The following is a 25,348-nucleotide window of genomic DNA, read 5'->3' as shown; positions in this document are numbered from 1 at the left end:
GTGGGTCCCTTCCCCCCCCCCCCCCCCCCCGATACCTTCTTGGACACTCTGGTGCTAGCCCAGAGATCTGCCTCCTCAGCAAGCTTCCTGGGATCAGTCAGCTTACTGTTAACTCAGTGCTGGCGCAACTCTATAAATCAGATAATGAGCATGTGCTCTCTCAAGATTAAATTGTACAACCCAATCTAATTAATTGCTGCCCTACACCCAGACTTTCAGTGCCTTACTAGAGAGAGAGAAAAGAAAAGAAAAAAAATCTACTCAGGGTTGGTTGGGGAGCTTGTGACTGTCCCCTGAATCTTTGGCAATATTTCCTCAGGGGTCAGTCCAAATTTGGCAGTCAAAATGGCTTTCATGGGCATGTACTTTATCTGGTCCGAAACCTTAAATGTTAAAAGTGTGTCTCTCCCAAGTGTTGGCATATGTTTCCACAGACCCAGTGCTCTTCAGGAACCCCATGTACCCTCATTGCAACTTCATAACCAGAAAACCACTTATCAATGTCATCTCCCACCAATTAACTGCACCAAATCCTTGAGTATACGAACCTGCTTGTCTCCATCAGGTACTGTATGTATGGTGTCACCATCACTGCTGGACTCGGACTGCCTAGCCTTTAGGTCCAGCTCTTTTAGATTCAGTTCATAAGCAAAAAGTACTTTCTTTTCTGCTAAGGCTCTTTCAGCTTCCCCTTCAGCCTTTCTCTCCTCTGCCTCAATTTTTAAATTTGCCAGCTGAAATTCTCTCTCCTGTCCTTTGGGGTCAGGCCATGACTAAAGACACTGCTTCATGTCCTCAAAGGTATCACAAATCCATGGGTATTCCCTTCAGTTACTGAAAGTAGTTCCTTCCTGAGGAGAGCCATTCAAATGCTCCCCCAACTCACCATTCTCTTGGTAGTGGGCCTCTGCCCAGGTCCTCAGTACTGTCTGAAACTCCACCTTTTTGCTGGCTCCTTGGGATGGCAACCTCATCCCTTTGCAGAAGCTTTTTAACTGGTTAATTGTGTAATCCTCCAGTTTGCCAGCTCAAACATGATGGCCCCACTTGTAGAACAAGCCAGAGACATGATGTTTTAAAAATGCATAGCAGAGAAAATTGCAGGAAAAAAAAAAAAAGAAATGAAATTCAAAATGGTCTTTAAATGTGAGTAGGTAGTCTACACATAGCTGTTGTATTGCACTGCACTAATACAAGTCCTATCCCACCGCTGCCACGACAAGCAAGATGATGCGTTGAGTTCCAGGTGCACAAACTTGGCTCCTTACTGCAGTGGGGGATATTTCGACACCCAGGGAAAATGTGTGGAAAATCCAAAACGCAGTTGTTGGACCTGGCAGCTTTTTGGCATGCCTCCCCTGACTTTTTGCCTTCTGACCTCCTGTTTTTGTGGTATACTGGACTCTGTTTTGCTGGTTTAATGTCTCTGCACACTTTAACACTGCTAATCAATGCTAAAGTTAAGGCTCCCTATATAAATTGTACTGGTGGTTGTTTTATCCACAATTAGCACATTTGATTTACTGGTAAGTCCCTAGTAAAGTGCCTAGGGCCTGTACATCAAATGCTAGTAGTGGGCCTGTAGCACTGTGAACACGTCTCAGACCTGCCACTGAAGTGTCTGTGGGTGCAGTTTTAGACTGCCAATTCGACCTTGCAACTGTACCCACTTGCCAGGCCCAAACTTTCCCTTTTTTATACATGTGACACACCCCTAAGGTAGGCCCTAGGTATCCCCATGGGCAGGGTCCAGTGTATGTTAAAGGTGGGACATGTACTGAGGTGTTTTACATGTACAAACAGTGAAATACTGCCAAATTCCGTTTTCACTGTTGCAAGACCCCTCCCCCCCCTCCCTCCCTCCCTCCCTCCCTCCCTCCTTCCCTCCTTCCCTCCTTCCCTCCTTCCTTCTCCCCCTCTCTCCCATATATTGGTTATCATGCCGGATGCCTTTAACTATCCTTAAAGTGTAGTTTCCCTTTGAGAGCAGATGGAGCTTATGGCGTTTGGGGTCTTTGAACTTTCAATTTAAATAGACATCTTTTGGTGAAGTTGGTTTTTAGATTGTTAGTTTGAAAATGCCACTTTTCTCTGCCCGGTTGTGTATTCAACATCTGGGTCAGACTGACAGCTGGGCTGTTGCGAATTCCCTCTAGACAGTGACACAAAGGGTGTGGTGTAGCCTGCACATCCTGATGGGCAATCTGGGCCCGAGTGGAGGAAGGAGTGGTCACTTACACCTGAAAGGGCTATGCCTGCCCTCACACAATGCAGTCTCCAAACCCATGGAGTGTGAGGCCAGGCCTGAACAAGGCAGGATCTTGTGAACAGATTTTCCTTTTAAGGTTACCTGCTTCAAAGGCAGAAAGGGGTATAAATAGTGGAACCCCAGACTTTTAGAATCTTTCTGCATCAAGAGGAACCTCTGCCAAGGAGAAGAGCTGGAGGAGTACTGCCCCTTTGCATGTTGCTTTGCTGGGTTGGCCTGCAGTTGTTGCTTCAGCCTTAAAAGAGAGCAAAGGGTGAACTTTGCTGTGTAGCTTGCTTGAGAGAGTTCTCCAAGGGCTTGGATTAGAGCTTGCCTCCTGTTGGAAATCTCAGGTACACCAAATACTTCAGTTTCATCTGCCTACAGCACTGGAAACTGTGTTTTGTGCTGTTCAACCTACATCTGGCCTAGGACCTCCTGACCTTCAGGAAGCACCTCAAGACCTGGCTGTTCGAGCAGTAGCGCAGCGCTCCGCTCCGCACCGCCTCCCCCCGACCCACGCACGCCTTGAGACGCTAACAGGTGAGTAGCACACTTAACAATTGATATTTTTAATTTTTTTTTACAATCACCCACTAGCAGCATTTAATTGACATGCCCTGGGCACACGTAGTGCATACGTAAATTAAATATGCCCATTGGGTATGAGCCAATGTTGCCATTTGGGGAAAAAGTGGGGGTGTGTGTTGGGGGGGTGGGGGTGTGTGTGTGGGGGGTGGGGTGGGTGGTGGGGGGGGGGGGGGGGGGGGAAGAGAGCAAGCACTTTAGCACTTGTCAGCAATGGTAAAGTGCACAGAGTCTTAAAAACTAGTTTAAAGAAATGGGAGGCAGCCAAAAATGCATCAGTACAGCTGAATTGTGGACTTTCAATATTCCAGTTTTTTGCACAAACCATCAACACTCTTCAGCTGAAAGTCTGCCAGACATGCCTATATATTCATGTTGTAGAGCAGTCTTCAGCACAAAAATCTATATGAAAACCTTGTCACTCATTTCTTATTTGCCCTCTACTTATATTTCATTTCTTTTTTAATTTTTGCCTGACCTAATGGCAGCTTTATCATGCACATTTCCAACAAAAAAAAACACCTATTTTTGAGTTTTATTTCATGTAAACTGTACAAAACTATCAATAGCTTGGTAAATAGACTTGAAAGACGCAGCCACTGGAACGTAAAACATTCTTCCATCGCAGAAGGCACATTTTATAACTAGGACACACTTGAATCAAAGGTTAAATTACCCATTAAGACAGTGCAGTGTCTTAATTCTACTCTATGACTTCCAACTGCATCATCATATGAGTTAACATCCATGTAAACAAACATTTTTAATACAAAAATGTTGAATGGTGAGCACAAAGGCTATTTTTTTTACATTCGATAGAGGAATTACATTTTCTATCAAGCAGTAGAATGTGCATTTTTTTCCCCTGGTCCATGCTGCTGATGAGACTCCTGTCCGAACTACTGCCAACATCTTCCACTTAACCATTATGCACCAGCATAACTGTTAAAGAAAGACAACATGACTTAAAGAAAACAATATCACTTTGCTTTTTAGCTATTCCTTCTTTGGTTAGCATACAGTGTTTTAATATAGAACACCTTCCTGCAAACAGATTGGATCAATGTGACCCACAATACCCCTTCCCTTGTGTGCCAGCCAACCTAGGGCAGAAAAGACACTTCCTAGTACCATTTACATTCAATAAGTCCCTTCTCTTGTGTGCCAGCCAACCTAGGGCAGAAAAGACACTTCCTAGTACCATTTACATTCAATAAGTCCCTTCTCTTGTGTGCCAGCCAACCTAGGGCAGAAAAGACACTACCTAGTACCATTTACATTCAATAAATCCTTCTTGTCGACAGAACACTCAAAAAGTAATTTCTCATAAAGTTAAATGCTTCTGTAGACGTTTGGTTCTGCAAGTCCATGACTAAAGGGGCTAATGGGCTCTATCCTAGAACTCCTGTAAGATTGATGACAGAAATCCATTTAAAAAAAAAAACCTTAACAAAGTTGAAACAATTAGTACAATTGGCACATATGCGATTTCATGAACTTCTTATTACATCTTAGGTCTTTTCTGTTGTACATATTCATGAAAATCAAATCAGGCTTTTAAGATCAACTCAAAAGAACCAAAGACAGCAGTGGAATATATATTCAAGTAAGGTGCTTCTGTGCTAGACTTACAGAAATCACATTTCAGAGAAAAGTAATCTGGTGTATTTCTCAAAAAGATTTCTAGAAACTAAGGTAGCTTATGCATGATCCTATGCACACCATGAATCTAGAGAGGCTTTAAACTATACAGCTCACCCGGCCACAGCCAGACTGCATTGGCAAAATGCAAGAGTCCTCTGGAAAGCTGCAGAACAGTGGCTCAACGTTTATGTTAGAGTGACCACAGAGACCCCCCTAAAGGCTTTGAACACTGAGGCTGAAGTTGGATGCAAATTGAAAGCCCACAGTTTCAGATGAAAGCCTTACAATTCCAGCAACACTAGGGCTCAACACTTTAAGCACACAGCCTCTTTAAATAAGGAACCAGTCCTGACACACAACACCCCCCACCCCCCATTGGGAACTTAACACATTGGCATCAAAAGCATTTACAAAGCAATTCCTGTAGGATAATATCACAAAACTATCTAAATGTGTTTCTCATAATCCAACTAGTATGCTTTGTGTACTGTAAGTCTGGAGGTGGAATGCATGTCATGGGACAGATTTCTGGACGAGCTGCCAATCTAAATGGTTGCAGCCAGTCCTTTAGTTCACTTCGAGGTCTTCAGTCTCCGGTACTCCACACTTAGTCTTGTATTTGTCGAAGAGCTTGATCAAGGAGTTCAGGTACATGCTGTGGTAGAGATCCACATCTTTTTCAGTTGGACATTCCATTTTGGGAACAGTGATTGGTTCACCAACTGCAAAATTAAAAGAATTCACCTTTAGAAGAGTGGTACTGTAGTAAAATGGGAGCATCATTAGACAAACCTTGCTTTGCCCAGTTACTGAAGTATGTGCCACATTAGTTTTATGATAGTCTGTGCTCTAAATTGGGCATGCTTGTAACCAAGCATGCCCAATGTGGGCCAGCTATTCATATTCTGCCATTAGTTGGAACAACTACCACTTGGTCTATGACTTTCAGTGAGCAAAAGTAGACATACCTTGATAACAGAAGGTTCTAGGACCAGAGTATCAGAACTAAAATAAACAAAATACAAAAATAACTTCTAACAACGGTACATCTACTCCATCTCCACTCGTAAAGGGAATTGGTGTTTTTTTTTTTAAGATTAAATGGGTTAGTATAGGCTGTGTACCAAAGTCACAAGCCCAGATACAAAGGGGTGTTTGAAAAATCTGGCCCGACTTTATGGGGTTAAATGAGTAAGACACCCATCGCTGGGAGGACAGGAGGTAGCAGCTTTAGGACTTACTGTGGTTAATGAAAAAAGGACCACACTGGAATACTTGAGAAACTTGTGCATCAGCTGTGATCATTCAAATCTGTAATACAGTATCATCTACAAGTGGGGTACCCAGTATATTACATGAAAAGGTCCAGCAATGCTGTTTAAGAGTCAATACTGTGCTGCCTTTAAGCTGATTTGTGAATGCATTTGGCATTTTTTTTGTTCTATTGTCTAGTTATCTCATGTAACCCATTTGAAGGGAGACGTTCTCATCCATTCTACATTAAGACAGGTAATTTAGGTCCCTGTTCAATCCATGTGAAAGGACATCTGCCAACCTCCACTCACTGTCCCTTTATCTGAAAGCCCTTGAAGAATCCTTTCCCTTAGAGTTGAAAGTGCTTAAGCGAGAAGGTTACGAATTTTATGACAAGACCGGAGGCTCCTATTATGCGTTTCTCTTCTCGCTTTATTAACACAGCAGTCAAGAAAGAAACTACAAATCCCATGTGGCTAACCCAGAGAGCCAATGGGATTAGAAACGTAGTACATAACATGTTAACCAATAGGAACACCCTTGTGCCATTATGATGTCACTTGACTGCAAGCAGCCCTCTTTTCTTGCTGCTGCAGTCAAGGATAAGTTCACTTTTTATTTCCTCTAATATTGTAAAAAAGTTAATGATAATATTTGGTATTTTATTGTCATATTCTCATAACCTGTGTATTGCTATGTGGACGGCAAGTTTGCCACACTGTTTATTTTGCGCTTCCTCGCGCTAGCGTCCGTTTTTTCCTGCTCTCGGGTGGCAACTGTTATCCCGAGGCAGGAGGATAAACAGTTTTTCAAGCACGCTGCGCGCGCGACGCGCTCTGGGTCTCCCTCACGTCTGGAGAATAACCGTCACTCGTTTTTTCCTGACGCGAGGAGGCCAGTATAATTATATGCGCTCCTCTTCAATTTACCTTTCACAAGCCTTTCCTTCGACGCAAGTCAGTATTTCCCTTTGTTTTCAACTGACAACACCTCCTTTGGGCCCGCCCTCGGATAGGAGTTTTTTTTTTTTTCCCCATAGCTCAATTGACTTTCCTACTTTGTTAACCCCCGGTTGCCTGTATCCTTTTGAAGACAATTTCCATTCATTTCAACTGTTTTTCTCAGGAGTTGTTCTCCTTATTTGAAGATAAATCCTAATATGTAATCTAATACTTCCTCTGGGGAACAAGGTGTACCCAATGAAATTGAGGATATTAGAAATGAACTTCGAAATTTTATAAAGAATTCTGTTCAACAGGCTATGGCGTCATCCATGCAAAAATTATCAAACAATTTAGAGTCAAATTTTTCTAATTTATTATCAAAATCTTCGGCCCAGTCTGCGGGGGAATGCAGTCAACGCCAGCCTGCCAACCCTACGGGTTCGACTCAAATGGAGAGTGAGTTTACCTCACATATGGCAGAGGACGCGGTTCCTCACAAGGCTCCTGCCAAGGAGTATAATAATATGGCTCCTAAACTTTCCTTAAAACAGACAGCAAAACAACGCAATATTTCCCTACCCATTCCCTCTGCATCTACTCCTGACTCAGATGATGATATCCCTGATGCGGATTCAGATTATGTGGTATCTGATAATGATGATACCGATTCTTTTTCACCTCCCCCTCCTAAGAAGCCTAAAGTTCCCTATGTTTCCCCTACTCTCTTTGATGCAGAAGGCTTCCCCAGGTTTGACCCTTCCCACATACTCCGTCCCAATTCCACAGAATGGTTCCCTGCTGACCATATTGGTCGTTACGTGTCTCAAAAATTATTTTCTCCCCTTGACAAGCAAACCAGAGCCAAACTCAAATCAGAATGCCCTCGCCCCGTGCTTCCACATAAGGTTACTTCTACCCCTTCCATCGACCAACAGATGCTGATCTTTTTCAACAAGCAGGGCAAAGACCCTCGCAAAGGGGTAGATAAAGCATGGTCGTCCTGTCAGGACAAACTGCTGGATGTAATTGGTCCTCTTACCAGAATTTGACATGGTTGAAACGGCTAGACTGGATGGTAGTTTCTTGGATCCAGAAGAACTTTCTTTGTGGATCCAACGTTGTTTTTGTCTTCTGGGCAATGCTAACGCCTCTCTAATACACGAGAGACGGAAGGGTCTCCTTATAAAATTAGACCCTAAATTAATCAACTTGGCTACAGTTCAAACTCAGATTCACACGGAGGGACAACTATTCGGGGACTCGTTCATCAAAGACCTCAGCAAATATGTTGCCACCTTTACTTCTTTGGACAAAGCACAACAGTCCATGAGAAAAATGTTCAGTCAACGTGTTTTTGCCAGGGCCGGTAGAGGCAGGGGCCACTTTACCGGCCGAGGTAACACCACCCAAGGCTCCAGAGGGTACTACGGTTCCTACCAACAAGACTTCAGACCACAATTCTATCCCCAGCGCGGCAGAGGTTATCGTGCCAGATCCTTCAGACACAACAAGACCGCCAATCCAACAGGTAAGCCCCCAAGTTGGTTTCTTTCCAACAGGGGGTCGTATCTTCCACTTTTTCAAATTGGTTAACAATTACTGCGGATGTGTGGGTACTAAATACTGTACAAGGTTACATGATAGATCTTTATTCTACCCCAGTGCAAACGTTCTCCATTCCTCTTCCCCATTTTTCCACAGAAATGACCAACCTAATATCTCTCAAAGTAAACTCTCTCTTACAAAAACAAGCAATCTCTATCGCCCAACCCCATCCTTCGGGATTTACCAGCCCAATTTTCCTTGTTCAAAAGAAGAACAAAAAGATGCGTCCAGTCATCAACCTAAAACATTTCAATCGATTTGTATACAGACATTTCAAAATGGAAACAATTCTCCACCTCAGAGATATACTCCTTCAAAACGACTGGATGGTCAGACTGGATCTGCAGGACGCCTATTTAGTGGTTCCTATACATCCAGACTCCAGGAAATTCCTTCAGTTCCACTGGCTCGACCAAACTTATCACTTTACCTCTCTACCCTTCGGGCTATCGTCCGCCCCTTGGTGCTTCACCAAGCTCCTGAAGCCCGTCGTGGCTTTCCTAAGGTCCCAGGGCATAAGGCTCTTAATTTATTTGGACGAAATTCTAATTTTAAGTCAAGCTCCTCAGACCTTCCTTCTACACTTACAAACAACCTGCTCACTTCTAGAGAATCTGGGTTTCATAATAAACAGAGAAAAATCTCTCCTAGTGCCTTCCCAAATCAGAATTCTTGGGATTTCAAATCAATTCCATATCAGCCACTCTGCTTCTTCCTTCGGCAAAAATAACATCCATAAAGTCAGAGATTCTACAAGTCCTTCGCAGTTCTCTTATATCTCAGGACTTTGGCTCGAATAGTAGGCCTGCTGTCCTCTTCCATACAGGCAATCTTTCCAGGTCCCCTTCACTACCGCTCCCTTCAAAGACTAAAGATTCAACACTTGAGGAAGGGTTTAGCGTATTCCGACCTCATTCCCTTGGACATGGAGTCCCGCACAGAGCTTCAATGGTGGATAGACCATTTGGATGCCTGGAACGGGAAAAGTATCTTTCCATCAGCCCCAGATCTTGTGTTAGAGTCTGATGCAAGTCGTCTAGGCTGGGGGCCCAGTGTGGTCCCATTTCGACTGGAGGTACATGGTCTTCCGAGGAGTCCAAATTGCATGTCAATTGTTTAGAGATGCTTGCCGGCTCCTTTGCCATCAGAAGCCTGGCAAAGCACAAAGTGCACTGCGCAATACTACTCCTCAGGATGGACAATATTTCTGCAGTAAGATACATAAATCATCTTGGAGGCACAAAATCCAAACCTCTAGCGGATTTGGCCAAGAGTTTTGGGGAATTTTTCCTTTCAAACCATCTTTCGGTTCAGGCAGAATACCTTCCAAGAGCTCTCAATTCGGTCGCAGACTGGCATTCTCGTCATCTACGAGACTCCAGCGATTGGAGAATTCATCCTTCAATTTTTCACAAGATTCATTCTTTATGGGGCCAGTTCTCGATAGACCTGTTCGCATCTCAACTGAACACTCAACTTCCCCAATTTTACAGTTGGCGCCCAGATCCCTTAGCCTTGGCATCCGATGCCTTCTTACAGGATTGGTCTGATTCCCTCAATTATGCCTTTCCCCCCTTTATCATGATCAACAGGGCCCTAGCTCATGCCAGACATCAGCACGCTTCTCTTATTCTCATTGTTCCGTTTTGGCAATCCCAAGTATGGTTTCCGTCCCTTCTGGAACTATCGGTGGATTTTCCATTGTTAATTCCGTCCTTCCCAAAATTACTGTTGGACCCTCTCCAGTGTCCTCATCCCCTCATTGTGGACAACATTCTTACTCTATCCGCCTGGAAGATCTCGGGAATTCCCAACCTTTCCCTATCATTTCGTCAGAAGCTTCCCAGTATATCTCAAACTCCTGGGCCCCTGGTACCAAGAAAGCCTACAAGTCAGCCTGGTCTTTATGGGACGGCTGGTGTTTGGGAAGGCATCTTGATCCCTTTTCAGCAGATGTAATCTTTGTTGTTAATTTCTTGGCCACAGAAGCCAGTAAAGGTAAAGCTTTCCGTACTATCAACCTTTATAGGTCAGCTATCTCTTCTAATCATATCCATGTCAATGGGAAACCGATAGGCGAACATCCGCTGGTGTCCAGATTATTAAAGGGAGTAACATTTTCTAAACCTCCTTTACTTAAATATAACCAATTATGGGACGTTAATATTGTTCTAAAATTTCTGATTTCTTTACCGGATAATCCTTTTCTTTCTCTAAAGATGTTATCTGCTAAGTTAACAATGTTACTGTGCCTAGTTTCTATTAAACGTTTATCAGATGTAAAGGCTTTGGACGTCTTCAACCGACAGTTCACCCCTACGGGAGTGCTATTTTCGGTTGTACGACGTACAAAGACCAGTTTATCGTCAGTTTTTTATCCTTATTCCCACAGCATACCAAATTACGTGTGGGCCAATGTCTAAAAGTTTATGAACAGAAAACTGCAGATTTGAGAACATCCTCCTCCCAACTTCTTATCTCCTTTAGGAAACCCTATCTCCCGGTTTCGTCTGCCACCTTAGCTCGTTGGGTCAGGTGGATTATGTCCCTAGCGGGTATCGATATTTCCAGTTTTGGTGCTCATTCTACCAGAGGGGCTATGGCCTCCAAAGCCTTTTGGGCAGGCTCCCGTTTAGAGGATATTCTGAAATCTGCAGACTGGTCTAATGACAGTACCTTCAGAGTATTTTATTGCCAACCTGTTGACGATGTTTCACTAAATGTAATTAATATGCCTTAAACTCGCATAATAGGAGTCTTAATTTTATTAAAGACACAGAGGCGAGTATTATCCCGCCTCTAGTCTAAACACTGTTTTCTCCCTCCCTTTCTTCCAGCACCAGTTCCAGCCGCTCAACCAGGGTCCTAGAACGATTTCTTCACACCTTGGGAAGACTTCATTCATCACAAGCATGGGATCGTTTTCTCCCGATTTATTGGAAACATTCCTTCCTTTGTAGGATTTTGGATTTTTCTTGACGTTTTTGCTTTCCTGATGGCTTTGTTTATTCTGTGTTCTCTATTTCCATTATTATTCAACAATTGACTTCATTTGCAAGAAAAGAGGGCTGCTTGCAGTCAAGTGACATCATAATGGCACGAGGGTGTTCCTATTGGTTAACATGTTATGTACTACGTTTCTAATCCCATTGGCTCTCTGGGTTAGCCACATGGGATTTGTAGTTTCTTTCTGGACTGCTGTGTTAATAAAGCGAGAAGAGAAACGCATAATACTCGCCTCCGTGTCTTTAATAAAATTAAGACTTTCCGTCATAATCTAGGAAAATCTACATTTATGTAGCAACCATGTTCTAGAATCACTTCAGCACAGGAAATGGTGGCAACAGGGACAAGCTTCCAGAGAGGAGGAAAGGGAAAAAAAAGAAGAAAAAAAAATCACTCTAGTGAGTTAGAATACAAATGCAAGGTGGCAGAATTATGTAGTGATCAAAATGGCAACTACCTCTTTAACCACTGCCAGTCAGGTGGGCCTTTTCCCAGCAATGATAGAAAGTAACCTGCATCACCTGTTGTCACCAGATCTCATAAAGACACCACCTCCGGCCTGGAGTTAGACTTTTAGGGCCACTGCCACAAAGTCCATTTTTAGGGCAATATCCACAAAGAAAAACATGATGGGCTTTCTCTTAGGAAAGAATACCTCACTGCTTGACATACAGTTTTCAGAACCATACATTCCAAAGAGCTGACCATGCAAGACTCCAGTAATAACTCCAGGAAGACTAGCCATGACAGATAACCACTTACTTCCTCCACATTAACACCTGAGCAGTTCTTGCAGCTAGTAAGAAAAATACATTTTCTGCTCGAAGGCATATCCAATAAAATCAAGATAATGAAGGTATTGTTGCAGTGGAACAAGTTGTGCCATGGAGACATTAAGTGCAAGTTCTCCTTACCAAAACAGGCAGATTAATCAGACCAGACAAGACATCCCAATACCTGAAATACGACAAACTAGAAGATTTTGGGCTTGTGAGATGGAATCAAGCTAGAAAGTAGTAACAACACTCAGAGTAGAGTAACCAGATGTTGCTCAACAACTCTCTACCAGTGACAGAAGAAATTCAACCAAACAAGCTGGAAGAATTTGAAGGTAACCTGACAAGCAGGGCTACCCAAGATTGTTGAACCATCAAGAGAAGTCTAGGTCATCTCTGAAAGAAGAAGAAACTAGGACTGAAAAACTAATCAGCCTTATTTATTCTTGTACATGATCGTGATTGCTAGAGACTCACGTGGTATGCGCAACAGAACATTCCCTGAACGTGATGATCCTTTGTACATGTTAGGTCCATCACTGCCATTTTATAGCAAAAGGTTCTATTGATCTTATAGGCAAGATTTATAGTTCTTAGAAAACTGTACAATAGGGACCTTTGTTTTCACTTTGCTTGTATGGAGGTCCACAGCATTTTAACAGAACACACTGTTTACTCAGAAATTGTAGGACCCAGTCTTGGTTATTGAGGCAAAGTTATGGTGCTGAATTGATGCAAGCCAAACAATACTACAATGACATCACGAACACACTACAAAAAGTCTGATGAAAACATACCTTGAAATAACCCCATTCCTAGCCTTTACATTGGGATGATTATAGTTTCATAGACTCGTATTGCTGGAGATTCCTTTTTTATCAACTCCGTGGAGTATTGACATAATTTCGTTTTTTTTTTTTTTTTAGTGCTGGAAGGAGGTAGGGACTGAAATCTGGCTTCTGGCCCTGCACTGGACAATTCTGGACCAACAGGGAAGGGCTAATGTTGCGGGCAGAGCAATTCTGCAATGACTTACTGGGAGACCATGATTTCACTGCTAGTCCTGGCTACGCTGACGAACAGTCAGATGCCAGGACCAGACACCGAATCGCCTTCATGATAAAATACTGATGATGCATTCTGATAGCACAGAGCACGATCACGTTGAGCGGGCTTATAATGCACGACTCGGCCTTACTGACGATAAACTCAATATAAACAAGCATTACTTGAGGCTGCAATCGAGGTACAGACTGTTCTGTACAGCCAACACACCCCTGCTTCCAAACAAATAGGAAACCGATAAATGTTCTTTTCACACAGAGCAATTATTAATTAGGAGACACTAAGCATGGGCAGAAAGCAGTCCGTTTTCTCACTGTCCAACTGCACCAAACACAGGCAAAAGTGTCTACCCCGGGATTAAATGACCGGGGGGGGGAGGGGGGGGGGGGGGGGAGAACTTAAACACTCCCTAGAAATATTAGATGCCTTTGCATCCGAGAACTCCGACCTGTACAGGTCTTCGTAGTAAAGACACCAGAAGAGAGGGGGTCATTTTTTTTTATAACACCGACTACCTTAAACTATAAGGCAGGGCCTTGCAAGAATGAAATTTCAAGGGGAAAAGGTGCAGCTGCAATTGCTGACCTACTCACTGCCAGTCACGCGAAGACGATGGGTCCCCCCAGGAAATTCTAAAGACCATCCAAGCACTACTCGTCCTGCTGGTTCATGTAGTTCAAAGGCCCCAAATCACTGGAAGAAACGAGAGTCAGGGAAATGTGGACTTTGAGCTCGAGAGCCAGCTAATAGCTAATTATCCAAAGAAAATGCATTTTAATGCTCTGGGCTAGTCAACATTGAGTTTATAGGTTTGCCACTAGGTGGCGCAACGCCGCCAGGAATACTGCAAATAATGTAAGGTTTGCAGGCATAAGATTGCAATATCACCGTTCCAACTAGGCGATCCTTCAGATGTACAAGACCATGTCTATTTCCATTAGCAATAGTAAAATGTACTAGAAATGTGAAAGCACGCTTTCGTCGACATGTATCATCAATAGATGGAAATACTGTTTTGTTCGATTTCACTGCCTTTGAGAATATATTGCAGAAACCAAACATGACCGGCTACCAGCCAGGACCCTTCAGTGCCCGTAGTACAGTGCTACTGTGCGCTGTACAGTAGGGGAAGGTTAGCCTAACACTCTGGGTCGGTTACAGTATTGGCACACACATGTCCTGCCCAGGAACTTTGGCGTTCTCACACTTAGAATAAGTATCAGGATCCCTTAAACTGAGGGCCTCCCAGTCCCTGTGCCATGAGGTCATAGTGAAAGCACGCACCCTGCCCTATCAAGGGCGGGCAACCACTAGATTTAAGTGTGTGGGGGGGGGGCGGGGGGGGGAATGCCTCAAAGGTATTTGGGTTCAATTACAGTGTTGAGTTCATTGTTGAAAACAAGGTTAGCAAGCAGTCCCCTTTAGGAGGCCAGCTTTCTATATAGTGTACAAAATGACGAGTCCAAGGAACCCCATCTTGGTTTACAGAGGTAAAAACTAGACCACCTAATGCTCTAATTGTTGTGGTAGCTTGGTAGAGCAGTTAGGCCAAGCTTGGAGAAATGCTAAGCATTTGTTGTACTCCCAGTAACAATAAATATGGACACAAAATAATGAGACATTTACAGAAGTAAATTATAATGTATAAATAGATTTTTATACATTTTTAAAACCAAGATCAAAATCATGTAAGTACTTAAGTTATGATTTTTCAACGTTTAGAAAGTGTCTTGTTTCTGTGCATAGTTACCCACCATGGGAGAAAAAACGTAAAAAATGCATATAAAATTAGGCAATGTGTTTACTAATGTCTCCTTTTGGTTTTAGGCTGAGGTCATCGAGATGTCCTGTGGACCAGCCAGAGAAGTTTGGGCAGCTCCTGGTTCCAGCAGGAGCACCTGCTAAAAGTCCTTGGAGCAGAAGCAGGACCACAGAAGGGGACAACTTGAGAAAACACTGCACAGGCGGACTTCGAGGTTAATCTTGTATGTCCCCTTGGAATGTATAGGTTGCCAGGGGTGGGGGACCTTTAGAGCACAACTGTTTCTCCAGTGCAGGGGCCAGGGAGGCTGAGAGCAGATAGGTGAGCCAAGAGCTGTGCTTAAAGGGGCCCCTTGGAACCAGGTCACTTTGAGGGTGGATTGCAGGTCAACAGGGCCACTCAGGTGGGGTTTTCTTACATGTCCATAAGTCCCTCGACTGGAGCCTGTTTCTGGTCCTGAAAGGTTCTACAGTAGACTTTTCTTCAGGATGCCCGCTGTTGGGGGTCCACTACTAACCCTGGCTATTGCACTGTTCAGCCACTGGAGATGAGTGCCAAACTTGGCACACCTGCAGGGTTTGTTCTCTAGGTCCATAGAGTGGAATTTGGTTTGGCTGCTGTGTCCATTTCCTTGGTAAGCAGCCAGCCAGTAAACTAGACTTCACTGGTCTTCGCTTCTTTGTTGCAGGGAGTGATGCCTTCAATCTGGAGGGAGGTCCTTGGCAATTTTCAGAAAGTTGGAGGTCCTCTGGTGTTTTGTAGAGTCCGTCCAGTGTCCAGTCAACCCCTCAACGGTGGTTGTAGAGTCCTGCATGCAGCAGGCAGGCAGGGTTTGGCACCTTTTTCTTTGCACAGCAGAACTTCTCTTCTCAGCCTTGGGTCTTTTGTTGCTGGCCTTCTTGTGTCCTTGGAAGCTGATCTGCAGGGCTAGTGGTGCCCACTAAATACTGCATGTAGTGGGTGCTTAGGGGAGTTCCTAGTAATAAACAATGAGTCATCTACCTTAGGGTCACTATACCTACTATGTGACCACTTCCTGTGGTCAGAGGTCACTTCCCTGTTCCCGATTGTCTATTTTCTTACTATGCAAGATGGAGGAAAATGAAATGGAGGAGTCACCTTGCATGCAACACCTTATGGATGGCACAGGCTGGGGGTGGCCACTCCTGTCCTTTGTGCATTTGCCCACTGTTGCTCCTGCCAAAAGTGTTGGTTTGCAATGGGGGAAGTGTGAGAAAGTAGCCTCTTTCTAGCCTTGTTACCCCCACTTTTGGCCTGTTTGTGAGTGTATGTCAGGGTGTTTTCACTGTCTCACTGGTATCCTGCTAGCCAGGGCCCAGTGCTCATAGTGAAAACCCTATGTTTTCAGTATGTTTGTTATGTGTCACTGGGACCCTGCTAGTCAGGACCCCAGTGCTCATAAGTTTGTGACCTATAGGTATGTGTTCCCTGTGTGATGCCTAACTGTGTCACTGATGCTCTGCTAACCAGAACCTCAGTGGTTATGCGCTCTTTACAAATTGTCACTAACAGGCTAGTGACCAATTTTACCAATTTACATTGGCATACTGTAACACCCTTATAATTCCCTAGTATATGGTACTGAGGGACCCAGGGTATTGGGGTTCCAGGAGATCCCTATGGGCTGCAGCATTTCTTTTGCCACCCATAGGGAGCTCTGACAATTCTTACACAGGCCTGCCACTGCAGCCCGAGTGAAATAACGTCCACGTTATTTCACAGCCATTTTACACTGCACTTAAGTAACTTATAAGTCACCTATATGTCTAACCTTTACCTGGTAAAGGTTGGGTGCTAAGTTACTCAGTGTGTGGGCACCCTGGCACTAGCCAAGGTGCCCCCACATTGTTCAGGGCCAATTCCCCAGACTTTGTGAGTGCGGGGACACCATTACACGCGTGCACTACATGTAGGTCACTACCTATATGTAGCTTCACAATGGTAACTCCGAATATGGCCATGTAACATGTCTATGATCATGGCATTGCCCCCTCTATGCCTTCCTGGCATAGTTGGCACAATCCCATGATCCCACAGGTCTGTAGCTCAGACCTGGGTACTGCCAAACTGCCTTTCCCGGGGTTTCACTGCAGCTGCTGCTGCTGCCAATCCCTCAGACAGGTTTCTGCCCTCCTGGGGTCCAGCCAGGCTTGGCCCAGGATGGCAGAACAAAGGACTTCCTCAGAGAGAGGGTGTTACACCCTCTCCCTTTGGAAAATGGTGTGAAGGCAGGGGAGGAGTAGCCTCCCCCAGCCTCTGGAAATGCTTTCATGGGCACACATGGTGCCCATTACTGCATAAGCCAGTCTACACCGGTTCAGGGACCCCTCAGCCCTGCTCTGGCGCGAAACTGGACAAAGGAAAGGGGAGTGACCACTCCCCTGACCTGCACCTCCCCTGGGAGGTGCCCAGAGCTCCTCCAGTGTGCTCCAGACCTCTACCATCTTGGAAACAGAGGTGCTGCTGGCACACTGGACTGCTCTGAGTGGCCAGTGCCAGCAGGTGACGTCAGAGACTCCTTTTGATAGGCTCCTTCAGGTGTTGCTAGCCTATCCTCTCTCCTAAGTAGCCAAACCCTCTTTTCTGGCTATTTAGGGTCTCTGTCTTTGGGGATTCCTTAGATAACGAATGCAAGAGCTCATCCTAGTTCCTCTGCATCTCTCTCTTCACCTTCTGCCAAGGAATCGACTGCTGACCGCGCTGGAAGCCTGCAAAACTGCAACAAAGTAGCAAAGACTACTGCAACTCTGTAACGCTGATCCTGCCGCCTTCTCGACTGCTTTCCTGGTGGTGCATGCTGTGGGGGTAGTCTGCCTCCTCTCTGCACTAGAAGCTCCGAAGAAATCTCCTGTGGGTCGACGGAATCGTCCCCCTGCAACTGCAGGCACCAAAGAACTGCATCACCGGTACCCTGGGTCTCCTCTCAGCACGACGAGCGAGGTCCCTTGAATCCAGCAACTCTGTCCAAGTGACTCCCACAGTCCAGTGACTCTTCAGTCCAAGTTTGGTGGAGGTAAATCCTTGCCTCCCCACGCCAGACTGCATTGCTGGGAACCGCGACTTTTGCAGCTACTCCGGCCTCTGTGCACTTCCAGCAGAAATCCTTTGTTCACAGTCCAGCCTGGGTCCACGGCACTCTAACCTGCATTGCACGACCTCCTAAGTTGTCCTCCGGCAACGTGGGACTCCTTTGTGCGACTTCGGGTGAGCACTGTTTCACTCCACTTTGTAGTGCCTGTTCCGGCACTTCTGCGGGTGCTGCCTGCTTCTGAGAGGGCTCTTGGTCTTGCTCGACGGCCCCTCTGTCCCCAGACGCAATTGGCGACATCCTGGTCCCTCCTGGGCCACAGCAGCATCCAAAAACCCTAACCGCACGATTTGCAGCTAGCAAGGCTTGTTGGCGGTCTTTCTTCAGGAAAACACTTCTGCACGACTCTCCACGGCGTGAGGGATCCGTCCTCCAAAGGGGAAGTTCCTAGCCCTTGTCGTTCCTGCAGAATCTTCAGCTTCTACTGTCCAGTAGCAGCTTCTTTGCACCCACAGCTGGCATTTCCTGGGCATCTGCCCATCTCCGACTTGCTTGTGACTTTTGGACTTGGTCCCCTTGTTCCACAGGTACCCTCGTTTGGAAATCCATCGTTGTTGCATTGCTGATTTGTGTCTTTCCTGCAGAATTCCCCTATCACGACTTCTATGTCCTTTGGGGAACTTTAGTGCACTTTGCACTCACTTTTCAGGGTCTTGGGGTGGGCTATTTTTCTAACCCTAACTGTTTTCTTACAGTCCCAGCGACCCTCTACAAGGTCACAAAGGTTTGGGGTCCATTCGTGGTTCGCATTCCACTTTTGGAGTATATGGTTTCTGTTGCCCCTATCCCTATGTGTCCCCATTGCATCCTATTGTAACTATACATTGTTTGCACTGTTTTCTAAGACTATTACTGCATATTTTGGTATTGTGTACATATATCTTGTGTATATTTGCTATCCTCATACTGAGGGTACTCACTGAGATACTTTTGGCATATTGTCATAAAAATAAAGTACCTTTATTTTTAGTATATCTGTGTATTGTGTTTTCTTATGATATTGTGCATATGACACTAGTGGTACTGTAGGAGCTTCACTCGTCTCCTAGTTCAGCCTAAGCTGCTCTGCTAAGCTACCATTATCTATCAGCCTAAGCTGCTAGACACCCTATACACTAATAAGGGATAACTGGGCCTGGTGCAAGGTGTAAGTACCCCTTGGTACTCACTACAAGCCAGTCCAGCCTCCTACAGGAAGTCATCTGCTACTAGCAGCAGGGCTGGGGGTTGAGTTTCTAGGGCAGTAAGCACTTTGAAGCTCACAGGGAGGGCTTTACACATTCCTGGGGGAGGTGTAACAACTCCACACAGGAAAGGCTTTGTTTTCTGAACCCAGCACAAAGGCACTTTGCCATGGTTGCTGGCTAGTCACAGAGTTAGTTGGCTTTTGCAGGGATGGGGTCACCTCTTAGATTGCCCCTGGGTACATTTTGCAATAAATCCAATACTGGTACCAGTTTGGATTTATTATTCTGATTTGTTTTGATATCAAACAACCCAGGGCTTTTTGGGAGGGGGGGGGGGGGGGTGCATCATGTAGTTGTGAAACTTGTACTGGCCACGGTTCAGCACATGCATTTAAAATGGCTGCTCTATTCACAGACTGTCTCAAGTTTGACAAGGACACAGTAGAGGCATATTGCTCATGCATCCATGCCCCCCACAAGCATTATAATGTACCCTTCCTTAGGGCTGGAAGGCCTGTCAGAGGGGTGGCTTACCTATATTGCATGCAGTGTGTAGTGTACAAGTCACAAGCCATGTCAGTTTTGCATTTTAGGATTGCACCAGAACACTGCCTGCAATGGCAGTGTACATGGATGCATGGTCCCGGAGGGTGGCATAATCTGCTGTTGCCCTCAGGGGCCTACCCTTAGTGGCCCCATGCCCCGGGTACCCAAGTACACTTTACTAGGGACTTAGTGGCAATTAAAGGCATTGCCAATTGTGACAGTGCATCAACAGTTTTGGGAAAGGGATCTGGCCTAGGGAACCTGCTTGGCAGGGGCCCTGGGAACTAAACTTTGAAACCACATCAAATACCAGTCAAATTACGGGGGACTAACCATGCCCAAAGAGGCACCTTCTCACAGCCCCACAGCATGGCACCCATTTGGTAGACTATTCTGCTATTCAAGCAGCAACAAATTGTTCTGAAGGTTTAATGTTCAGGCAGGTGGTCTGCTAGGAAGCAGCGCCCCTATTTTCTGTTGGCCTGGCAGGCCATCCACCACCTTCTAAATGATGCAGTCTTAAGTTAAGAGCTTTCTTTAAGGTGTCTAAATAGGCCAGACCTGGCCATATGAGTAGGCGGGAACCAACGTATTCCACTCCTCCAATGTACTTTATGGCAGGAACAGGCCAAAACTGAGTGTCCCAGTCCCAATCTTTGGAATTGTACACCTCTTGATGTTAGGCAATTTCTCACAGAAACCTTTGCAGGCACCATTTGGCACCCTTGATCTCAAAACCGAGACCCTTGACATGCAAGGAAGTGGGATATTCCATGCAAGTGCTGCAGCCAATGGCAACCTAGCCATGACACAAAAAAGTAATTTTAAAAGTAGCAGACCATAGAAGACCTTGCAGACTTGTGAAACATTTGATTCAAAAGCAGAATTGTAAGCAGCAAGGAAATTATTTAATAGGAAAAGCACTATTGAGCATTGTAGGCAGAGTGCAGTGGGATCAGGGCTTTAGAAGAGTTGAAGCACAGATGTGGATGTGCTCCACTCTTGTAAAACTGAACGATTCAGTTGAGGACCAGAACTTCAAGGCAAAATGAATACTGCAGTGAAAAAATGTCAAAGAAATGCCCATGACCGCAAACATGATATTCTGACGAAGCAAATGGACAGCCTTACCTTCCCTTTTCTTTCTGCAGACTACTGTAACTATAAGCCACTCCTAAATAGAAGGACCATCATTGCATCCTAGCCCAATTATGCAACTTACCTCTTTGGCCTTGAAACCTCTTAAATTAACTCAGTCAACTTAAAAATGGAAACTTACCAACAGTAGTGATGGGATTAGCATAGGGTACCAAGCCCCAGCTACTGGATGAGAAGAGACCACAGCCATGGAAGATGCAAGGGGCAAAACCAACATGCTTCTGAAATTTCTTCTGTACCCATCGCCCCCAGGATTCTTCTTCAAAGATGATCTGTTTGTAGGCGTCATTTTCTCCAAATGAATACAGTGGAACAAGGTCTGCCCTAATTAAACAAAACAAATGAGTAATTATCCTACTAGTGTAATAACGCAGAATGAAGCATTTTACGAAGCAAAACATTGCATTCAGTTTGAGGGAGAACAAAATATGAGGTGTCCTTTCAAAAAGTGAAGTCTACTGTGTCCAAAGTTCTTAAGTGTGCCCACAGCAACAGAATGCTGAATAATGATGGTACAAATATAATTTTCAATTAGGTACATGTATTGTGTCCCAGGTACTGTGAACAAAACCGGAGGGATATTTACCTAAATTAACAGGATGACCTCACACCTGCTCCCATAATTGAGTGTGTAACAGTGGCACATTTGTTAAAAAAAAGATCTTGTTAAAACTCAATCCCTCAATTAAATGCTGCTGCACATGGGGCATTGAAGAGGGTCAATGTTGTTCTGATGCCCAGAACAGGGCTCTACTTACGGAGACTACACTTCCAGTTATGAATTCAGAAAAAGCTACTTCATCTTGCATAGCAGCAATAGTTGTTAAGGTTTGTTGTCTTTTTTGCATTATGTTTTAAGCCCATCATCTGCGTGTAACCTCGGATTTTGAGCACTGTTAAACCTGTGGGGGTGAAACCATTTATGTTCGTTGCTGTGCTAGCACTGCACTGGTTGGTTGTCACGGGCGATGAGCACAAACTTTCCTTCTAGGGTATGATATCCAGGTAAGCCCACAACACGTAGGACTTCGCTGTAGTGAGGCAATGTAAAACCTTTGAGTTAAGCAGACAACCTCACTACGATGAATCCAACATCCGCCAGGAGGAATCCAAGTACATATTTTGTATCACAGAGGCCAGGATGGAGCTTTGGGGATTAATGCAGGTCCAATGGATTTGGAACCTGGAGCTCACCTGAATGAGCAGAACCTCTTCTGGTAGCACCAGAAACCTACAGCCACAAAGCCTGTTACCTCAGGAAGCACAGCTTGAGTGCCTGTCTAAAGGGCTGAACAATAAGGCAACTTGATTGCTGGCACCAGAGATCGAGTGGTTCTTTGTGTAAAGCTAAGGACTGCTACCGTAAATAGTCTTTAGTTAAGTAGTGGGGGGGCACTATCAGTTTGCAAGATAGTCATAGTCCAAGCTGGCTTAATCTGCCTTGTTTTAAGCAAGTAACAGCTGCTGGTGGTGGTTGGGCTTACATGTGAGCCTTTTCGAAAAGATGCAAAGCCTTGTGAGAATAGTCTTGGCTGTTGATGCTGGGAAAGGTATTGTTGGAGTGGATTTTAGTGAAGGACACGTGGAGGGTCAGTCGTAAAGTTGATCTAGCTTGTTGAACTGGCTGACAGTGCCGCACATTTCCATGCAGTGTACAACAGGAGGCTCTAGTGCTTTTCCGCCTTTTTGGTATATTTTGAAAAGCTTAAAAGGGTCGAGGCTTCAGCTAAGTTTCTTCTGAAATGTGAGCAAGTTCTCGAATCAGCAATTTTTTTTAATTTTTTTATACATGGGTTTTATGCCGCTTATGTTTTTTTTAATAGTGTTTGCTGTCCAGCGTCTTGTGATTTGTGGTTCGCAGATAGGTTGTGTTTTTGAAAGGAGTTGATTTAAGTTCTTTAAAGCACAAGAGCCATATTTATCAAATTGTCACATTTCAACAAGACAACTTGCTACACTGCATGACAGGGAGAGAACAGGAATGTGCCATACCTACCAAGACAAAGCATTCCTGCTCTCTCCCTGCGCTGGCACACCAAGTGCTTACATAGCACCAATGTAGCCACCCTTGTGTCATGGTGCAAGGGTGCCTGCATTATTGGCAGGATTCGTTTTGTGCCTGCACAAAGAATCCAAAGAGGAAATAGCCAGGAGAAATGAAGATTTCTTCTTGTTGCACCTCTTTGATGAAGGCATACCATTTTGACGCAATCTTGGGTTTACTTTAGTAAATCTGGAATTGCATCAAAGTCCACAGTTGGATGTATGGAAACTTGACAACAGAATACACTGTTCCAACAAGAAGAAAGGAAAAGGAAGTCCTAATTCTAGGAGCAAGAATCCTCAAACACCCAAATGAGTGTCCTGCTTCATCATCGGAAGTGCTCCTCATCAGACTGGCGCTGCAATGTCTGACGGGCACCCCACAAAGTGGGGCTCTTTGCCGGAGATCTTTACACGATGATGCCAAGACCCTACAGGTGAGCTTGGAAAGAGGGGAAGAGAAAGTGATAATCAGGATGTTTAAAATTGGCTCTAGACCCAGAGTCTAGAGATAACAATTTTATTCAACCATGAAGGGTATAGCCCAAGGTTAAAAATAATGTGGAGCGTGAAGTGAGTATAATGATCAGAACACTCTCGACCACCTATAATGGAGAAAAAGAGGGACGCGGGTGGAATTACCAGACCATCCCTGACAAAAGGGTCAAATGTATGGAAACCCCATGCTCCACCCATGGAATGCATTCTCAACACACAGTAACCAAAGGCAGTGTTTTGTGCTGCCTTGCATTACTCTGATTTACTAAGCCACGCACAGCCATGCAAGGAGGCTTTGTGTGACTTAGTATATCTCGCTTAGGCCCATGTGTTGACTTGCGTCACCTTGCATGATGCAAGGACAACACAAGAACTTAGGAAATCTGGCCCCAAATGCATTGGTTGGCTTCACCTGTTCATGACAAGCATGCTTTTAATGAAAAAATGTAAGCAGGGGCTGCACAGTTAGCACAAGTTTTGCAGGGTGCCGGTGATGCTGATGCAGAAGAGCTGATGAAGTTCAAGATTTTCTCTTGATGCATGTCAGCAGGCTCACCTTTACGGAATAGTCCATTTGGGTCAGTACTAGAAGAGACATCAAGCGCTGCAGCTTAAGGACTGGCCCCTTCACTCTACATTGGTGTAACAGGACTTTCAGTGCTTCACCCAAGACTGGAAAAGGGGTCCAGGAATGCCAATATAGGAGCCAAGGCAGACTCCCACCGACCACTGTTTACATATCAAGATGTGGTGCTTATTGACTCACTTATACAACCCATTCCCCCCCCCCCCCAACCCCCAATATGTTGCCAAATCCCTCTAGCAACATTGACTAGTAAATCTTGCAAAAAATATATTTGTGGCTCCTGCTATCTGATATTAAAGGGGCTGCAGATGCTTGCCGGACCATTTCTGTATTATGGATTGTGCTGGTGCAAAATGTTGTCAATGTGACCACAAGACAGTGTTCCTTTATTAGTCCTGGGGCATGGCCCCATCAGAGGGAGGGAAGCATTGCACATGTGATGTACTACAGACAAGGGTGTACTGGCAAAGAAGTCATCAGGAGGTGCCCTGCTTCTCAGATGCAAGTGTCCCCACCTCGGCTGCCACCCCTTGAAAAACTGACCAATCACAGGGTGATCAAGATTTCCTAGATTTGCTCTAGAGCTTTGACTGAACATAAATGAGTTCACATTGTCCAAATCCTGCACCACAGTCCATTAGTTACTGAATCACTGGATAGTGAACGAAAAAAAGAAAAAAAAAAAAACACACTGCAGTGCTGAAACTTGTTGCGCTATTTCGTAATTTCCAACTCAGGCCCGATTTAGAGTTTGTCGGAGGGGTTACTTCATCACAAACGTGATGTACATCCCATCCACCGTATTACAAGTTCCGTAGGCTATACTGGATTGGTAATGCAGCAGACAGGACATTAGTCACGTTTGTGACGAGTAAGTGCTCTCCACCTTCAACAACCTCCAAATCAGGCCCCAAATCTTCCACAAGCATGCATAATCAGTAAAGCTAACTAGTGGGGCCATCACACCGCTGCAGCTGGGAGGCGTCCTAAAGCCACGGTGCTACAAACATTTGTGCATAGATTCCGGTGTCCACAGTCGGCCTTAATCCCTCTTAAGGCCATGGAAACGTCTTTGAGGCTGGATGTCTCCGGTGCTGCGCCTGAAACTACTCACACGTTAAACTACTGAAACAACGTGGCTGATGTAATCCAGGTGCACGCTGGAGTTAAACACTCGCTGCTGATATATGCTCTCTCGTGCCTGTCAAGAGTTGCAAAGTGGGTGTGGTGGACTCATCCCTTCATAGTAGGCAACCTGTGTACCATTAATTTGGGTAATAACACCCATTACTTACAGCGCTAACAAACGCCAACATTGCATTTTTAAGC

The 25,348-nt window shown here is 44.9% G+C and overlaps 1 protein-coding gene across 1 annotated transcript in view; it reads right to left on the bottom strand.

The window, feature by feature from the left end:
* Positions 1–3,353: 3,353 nt before the first annotated feature.
* Positions 3,354–25,348, bottom strand: part of DGAT2 (diacylglycerol O-acyltransferase 2) — a 70,584-nt gene continuing 48,589 nt past the window's right edge. Inside the window, exons 7-8 of the mRNA XM_069203877.1 lie at positions 21,014–21,216; positions 3,354–5,202 (exon numbers count right to left, since the gene is read on the bottom strand). Coding sequence (XP_069059978.1) covers positions 5,048–5,202; positions 21,014–21,216 — 358 coding nt within the window. The 3' untranslated portion in view covers positions 3,354–5,047. The remainder of the gene's footprint in view (positions 5,203–21,013; positions 21,217–25,348) is intronic.

The sequence above is a fragment of the Pleurodeles waltl genome, chromosome 8, assembly GCF_031143425.1.
Source record: "Pleurodeles waltl isolate 20211129_DDA chromosome 8, aPleWal1.hap1.20221129, whole genome shotgun sequence".
NCBI classification, from domain to species: Eukaryota; Metazoa; Chordata; class Amphibia; order Caudata; family Salamandridae; genus Pleurodeles; species Pleurodeles waltl.
The sequence above is the reverse complement of the archived record's forward strand: the minus strand, read 5'-3'. Positions and strand labels throughout refer to the sequence as shown.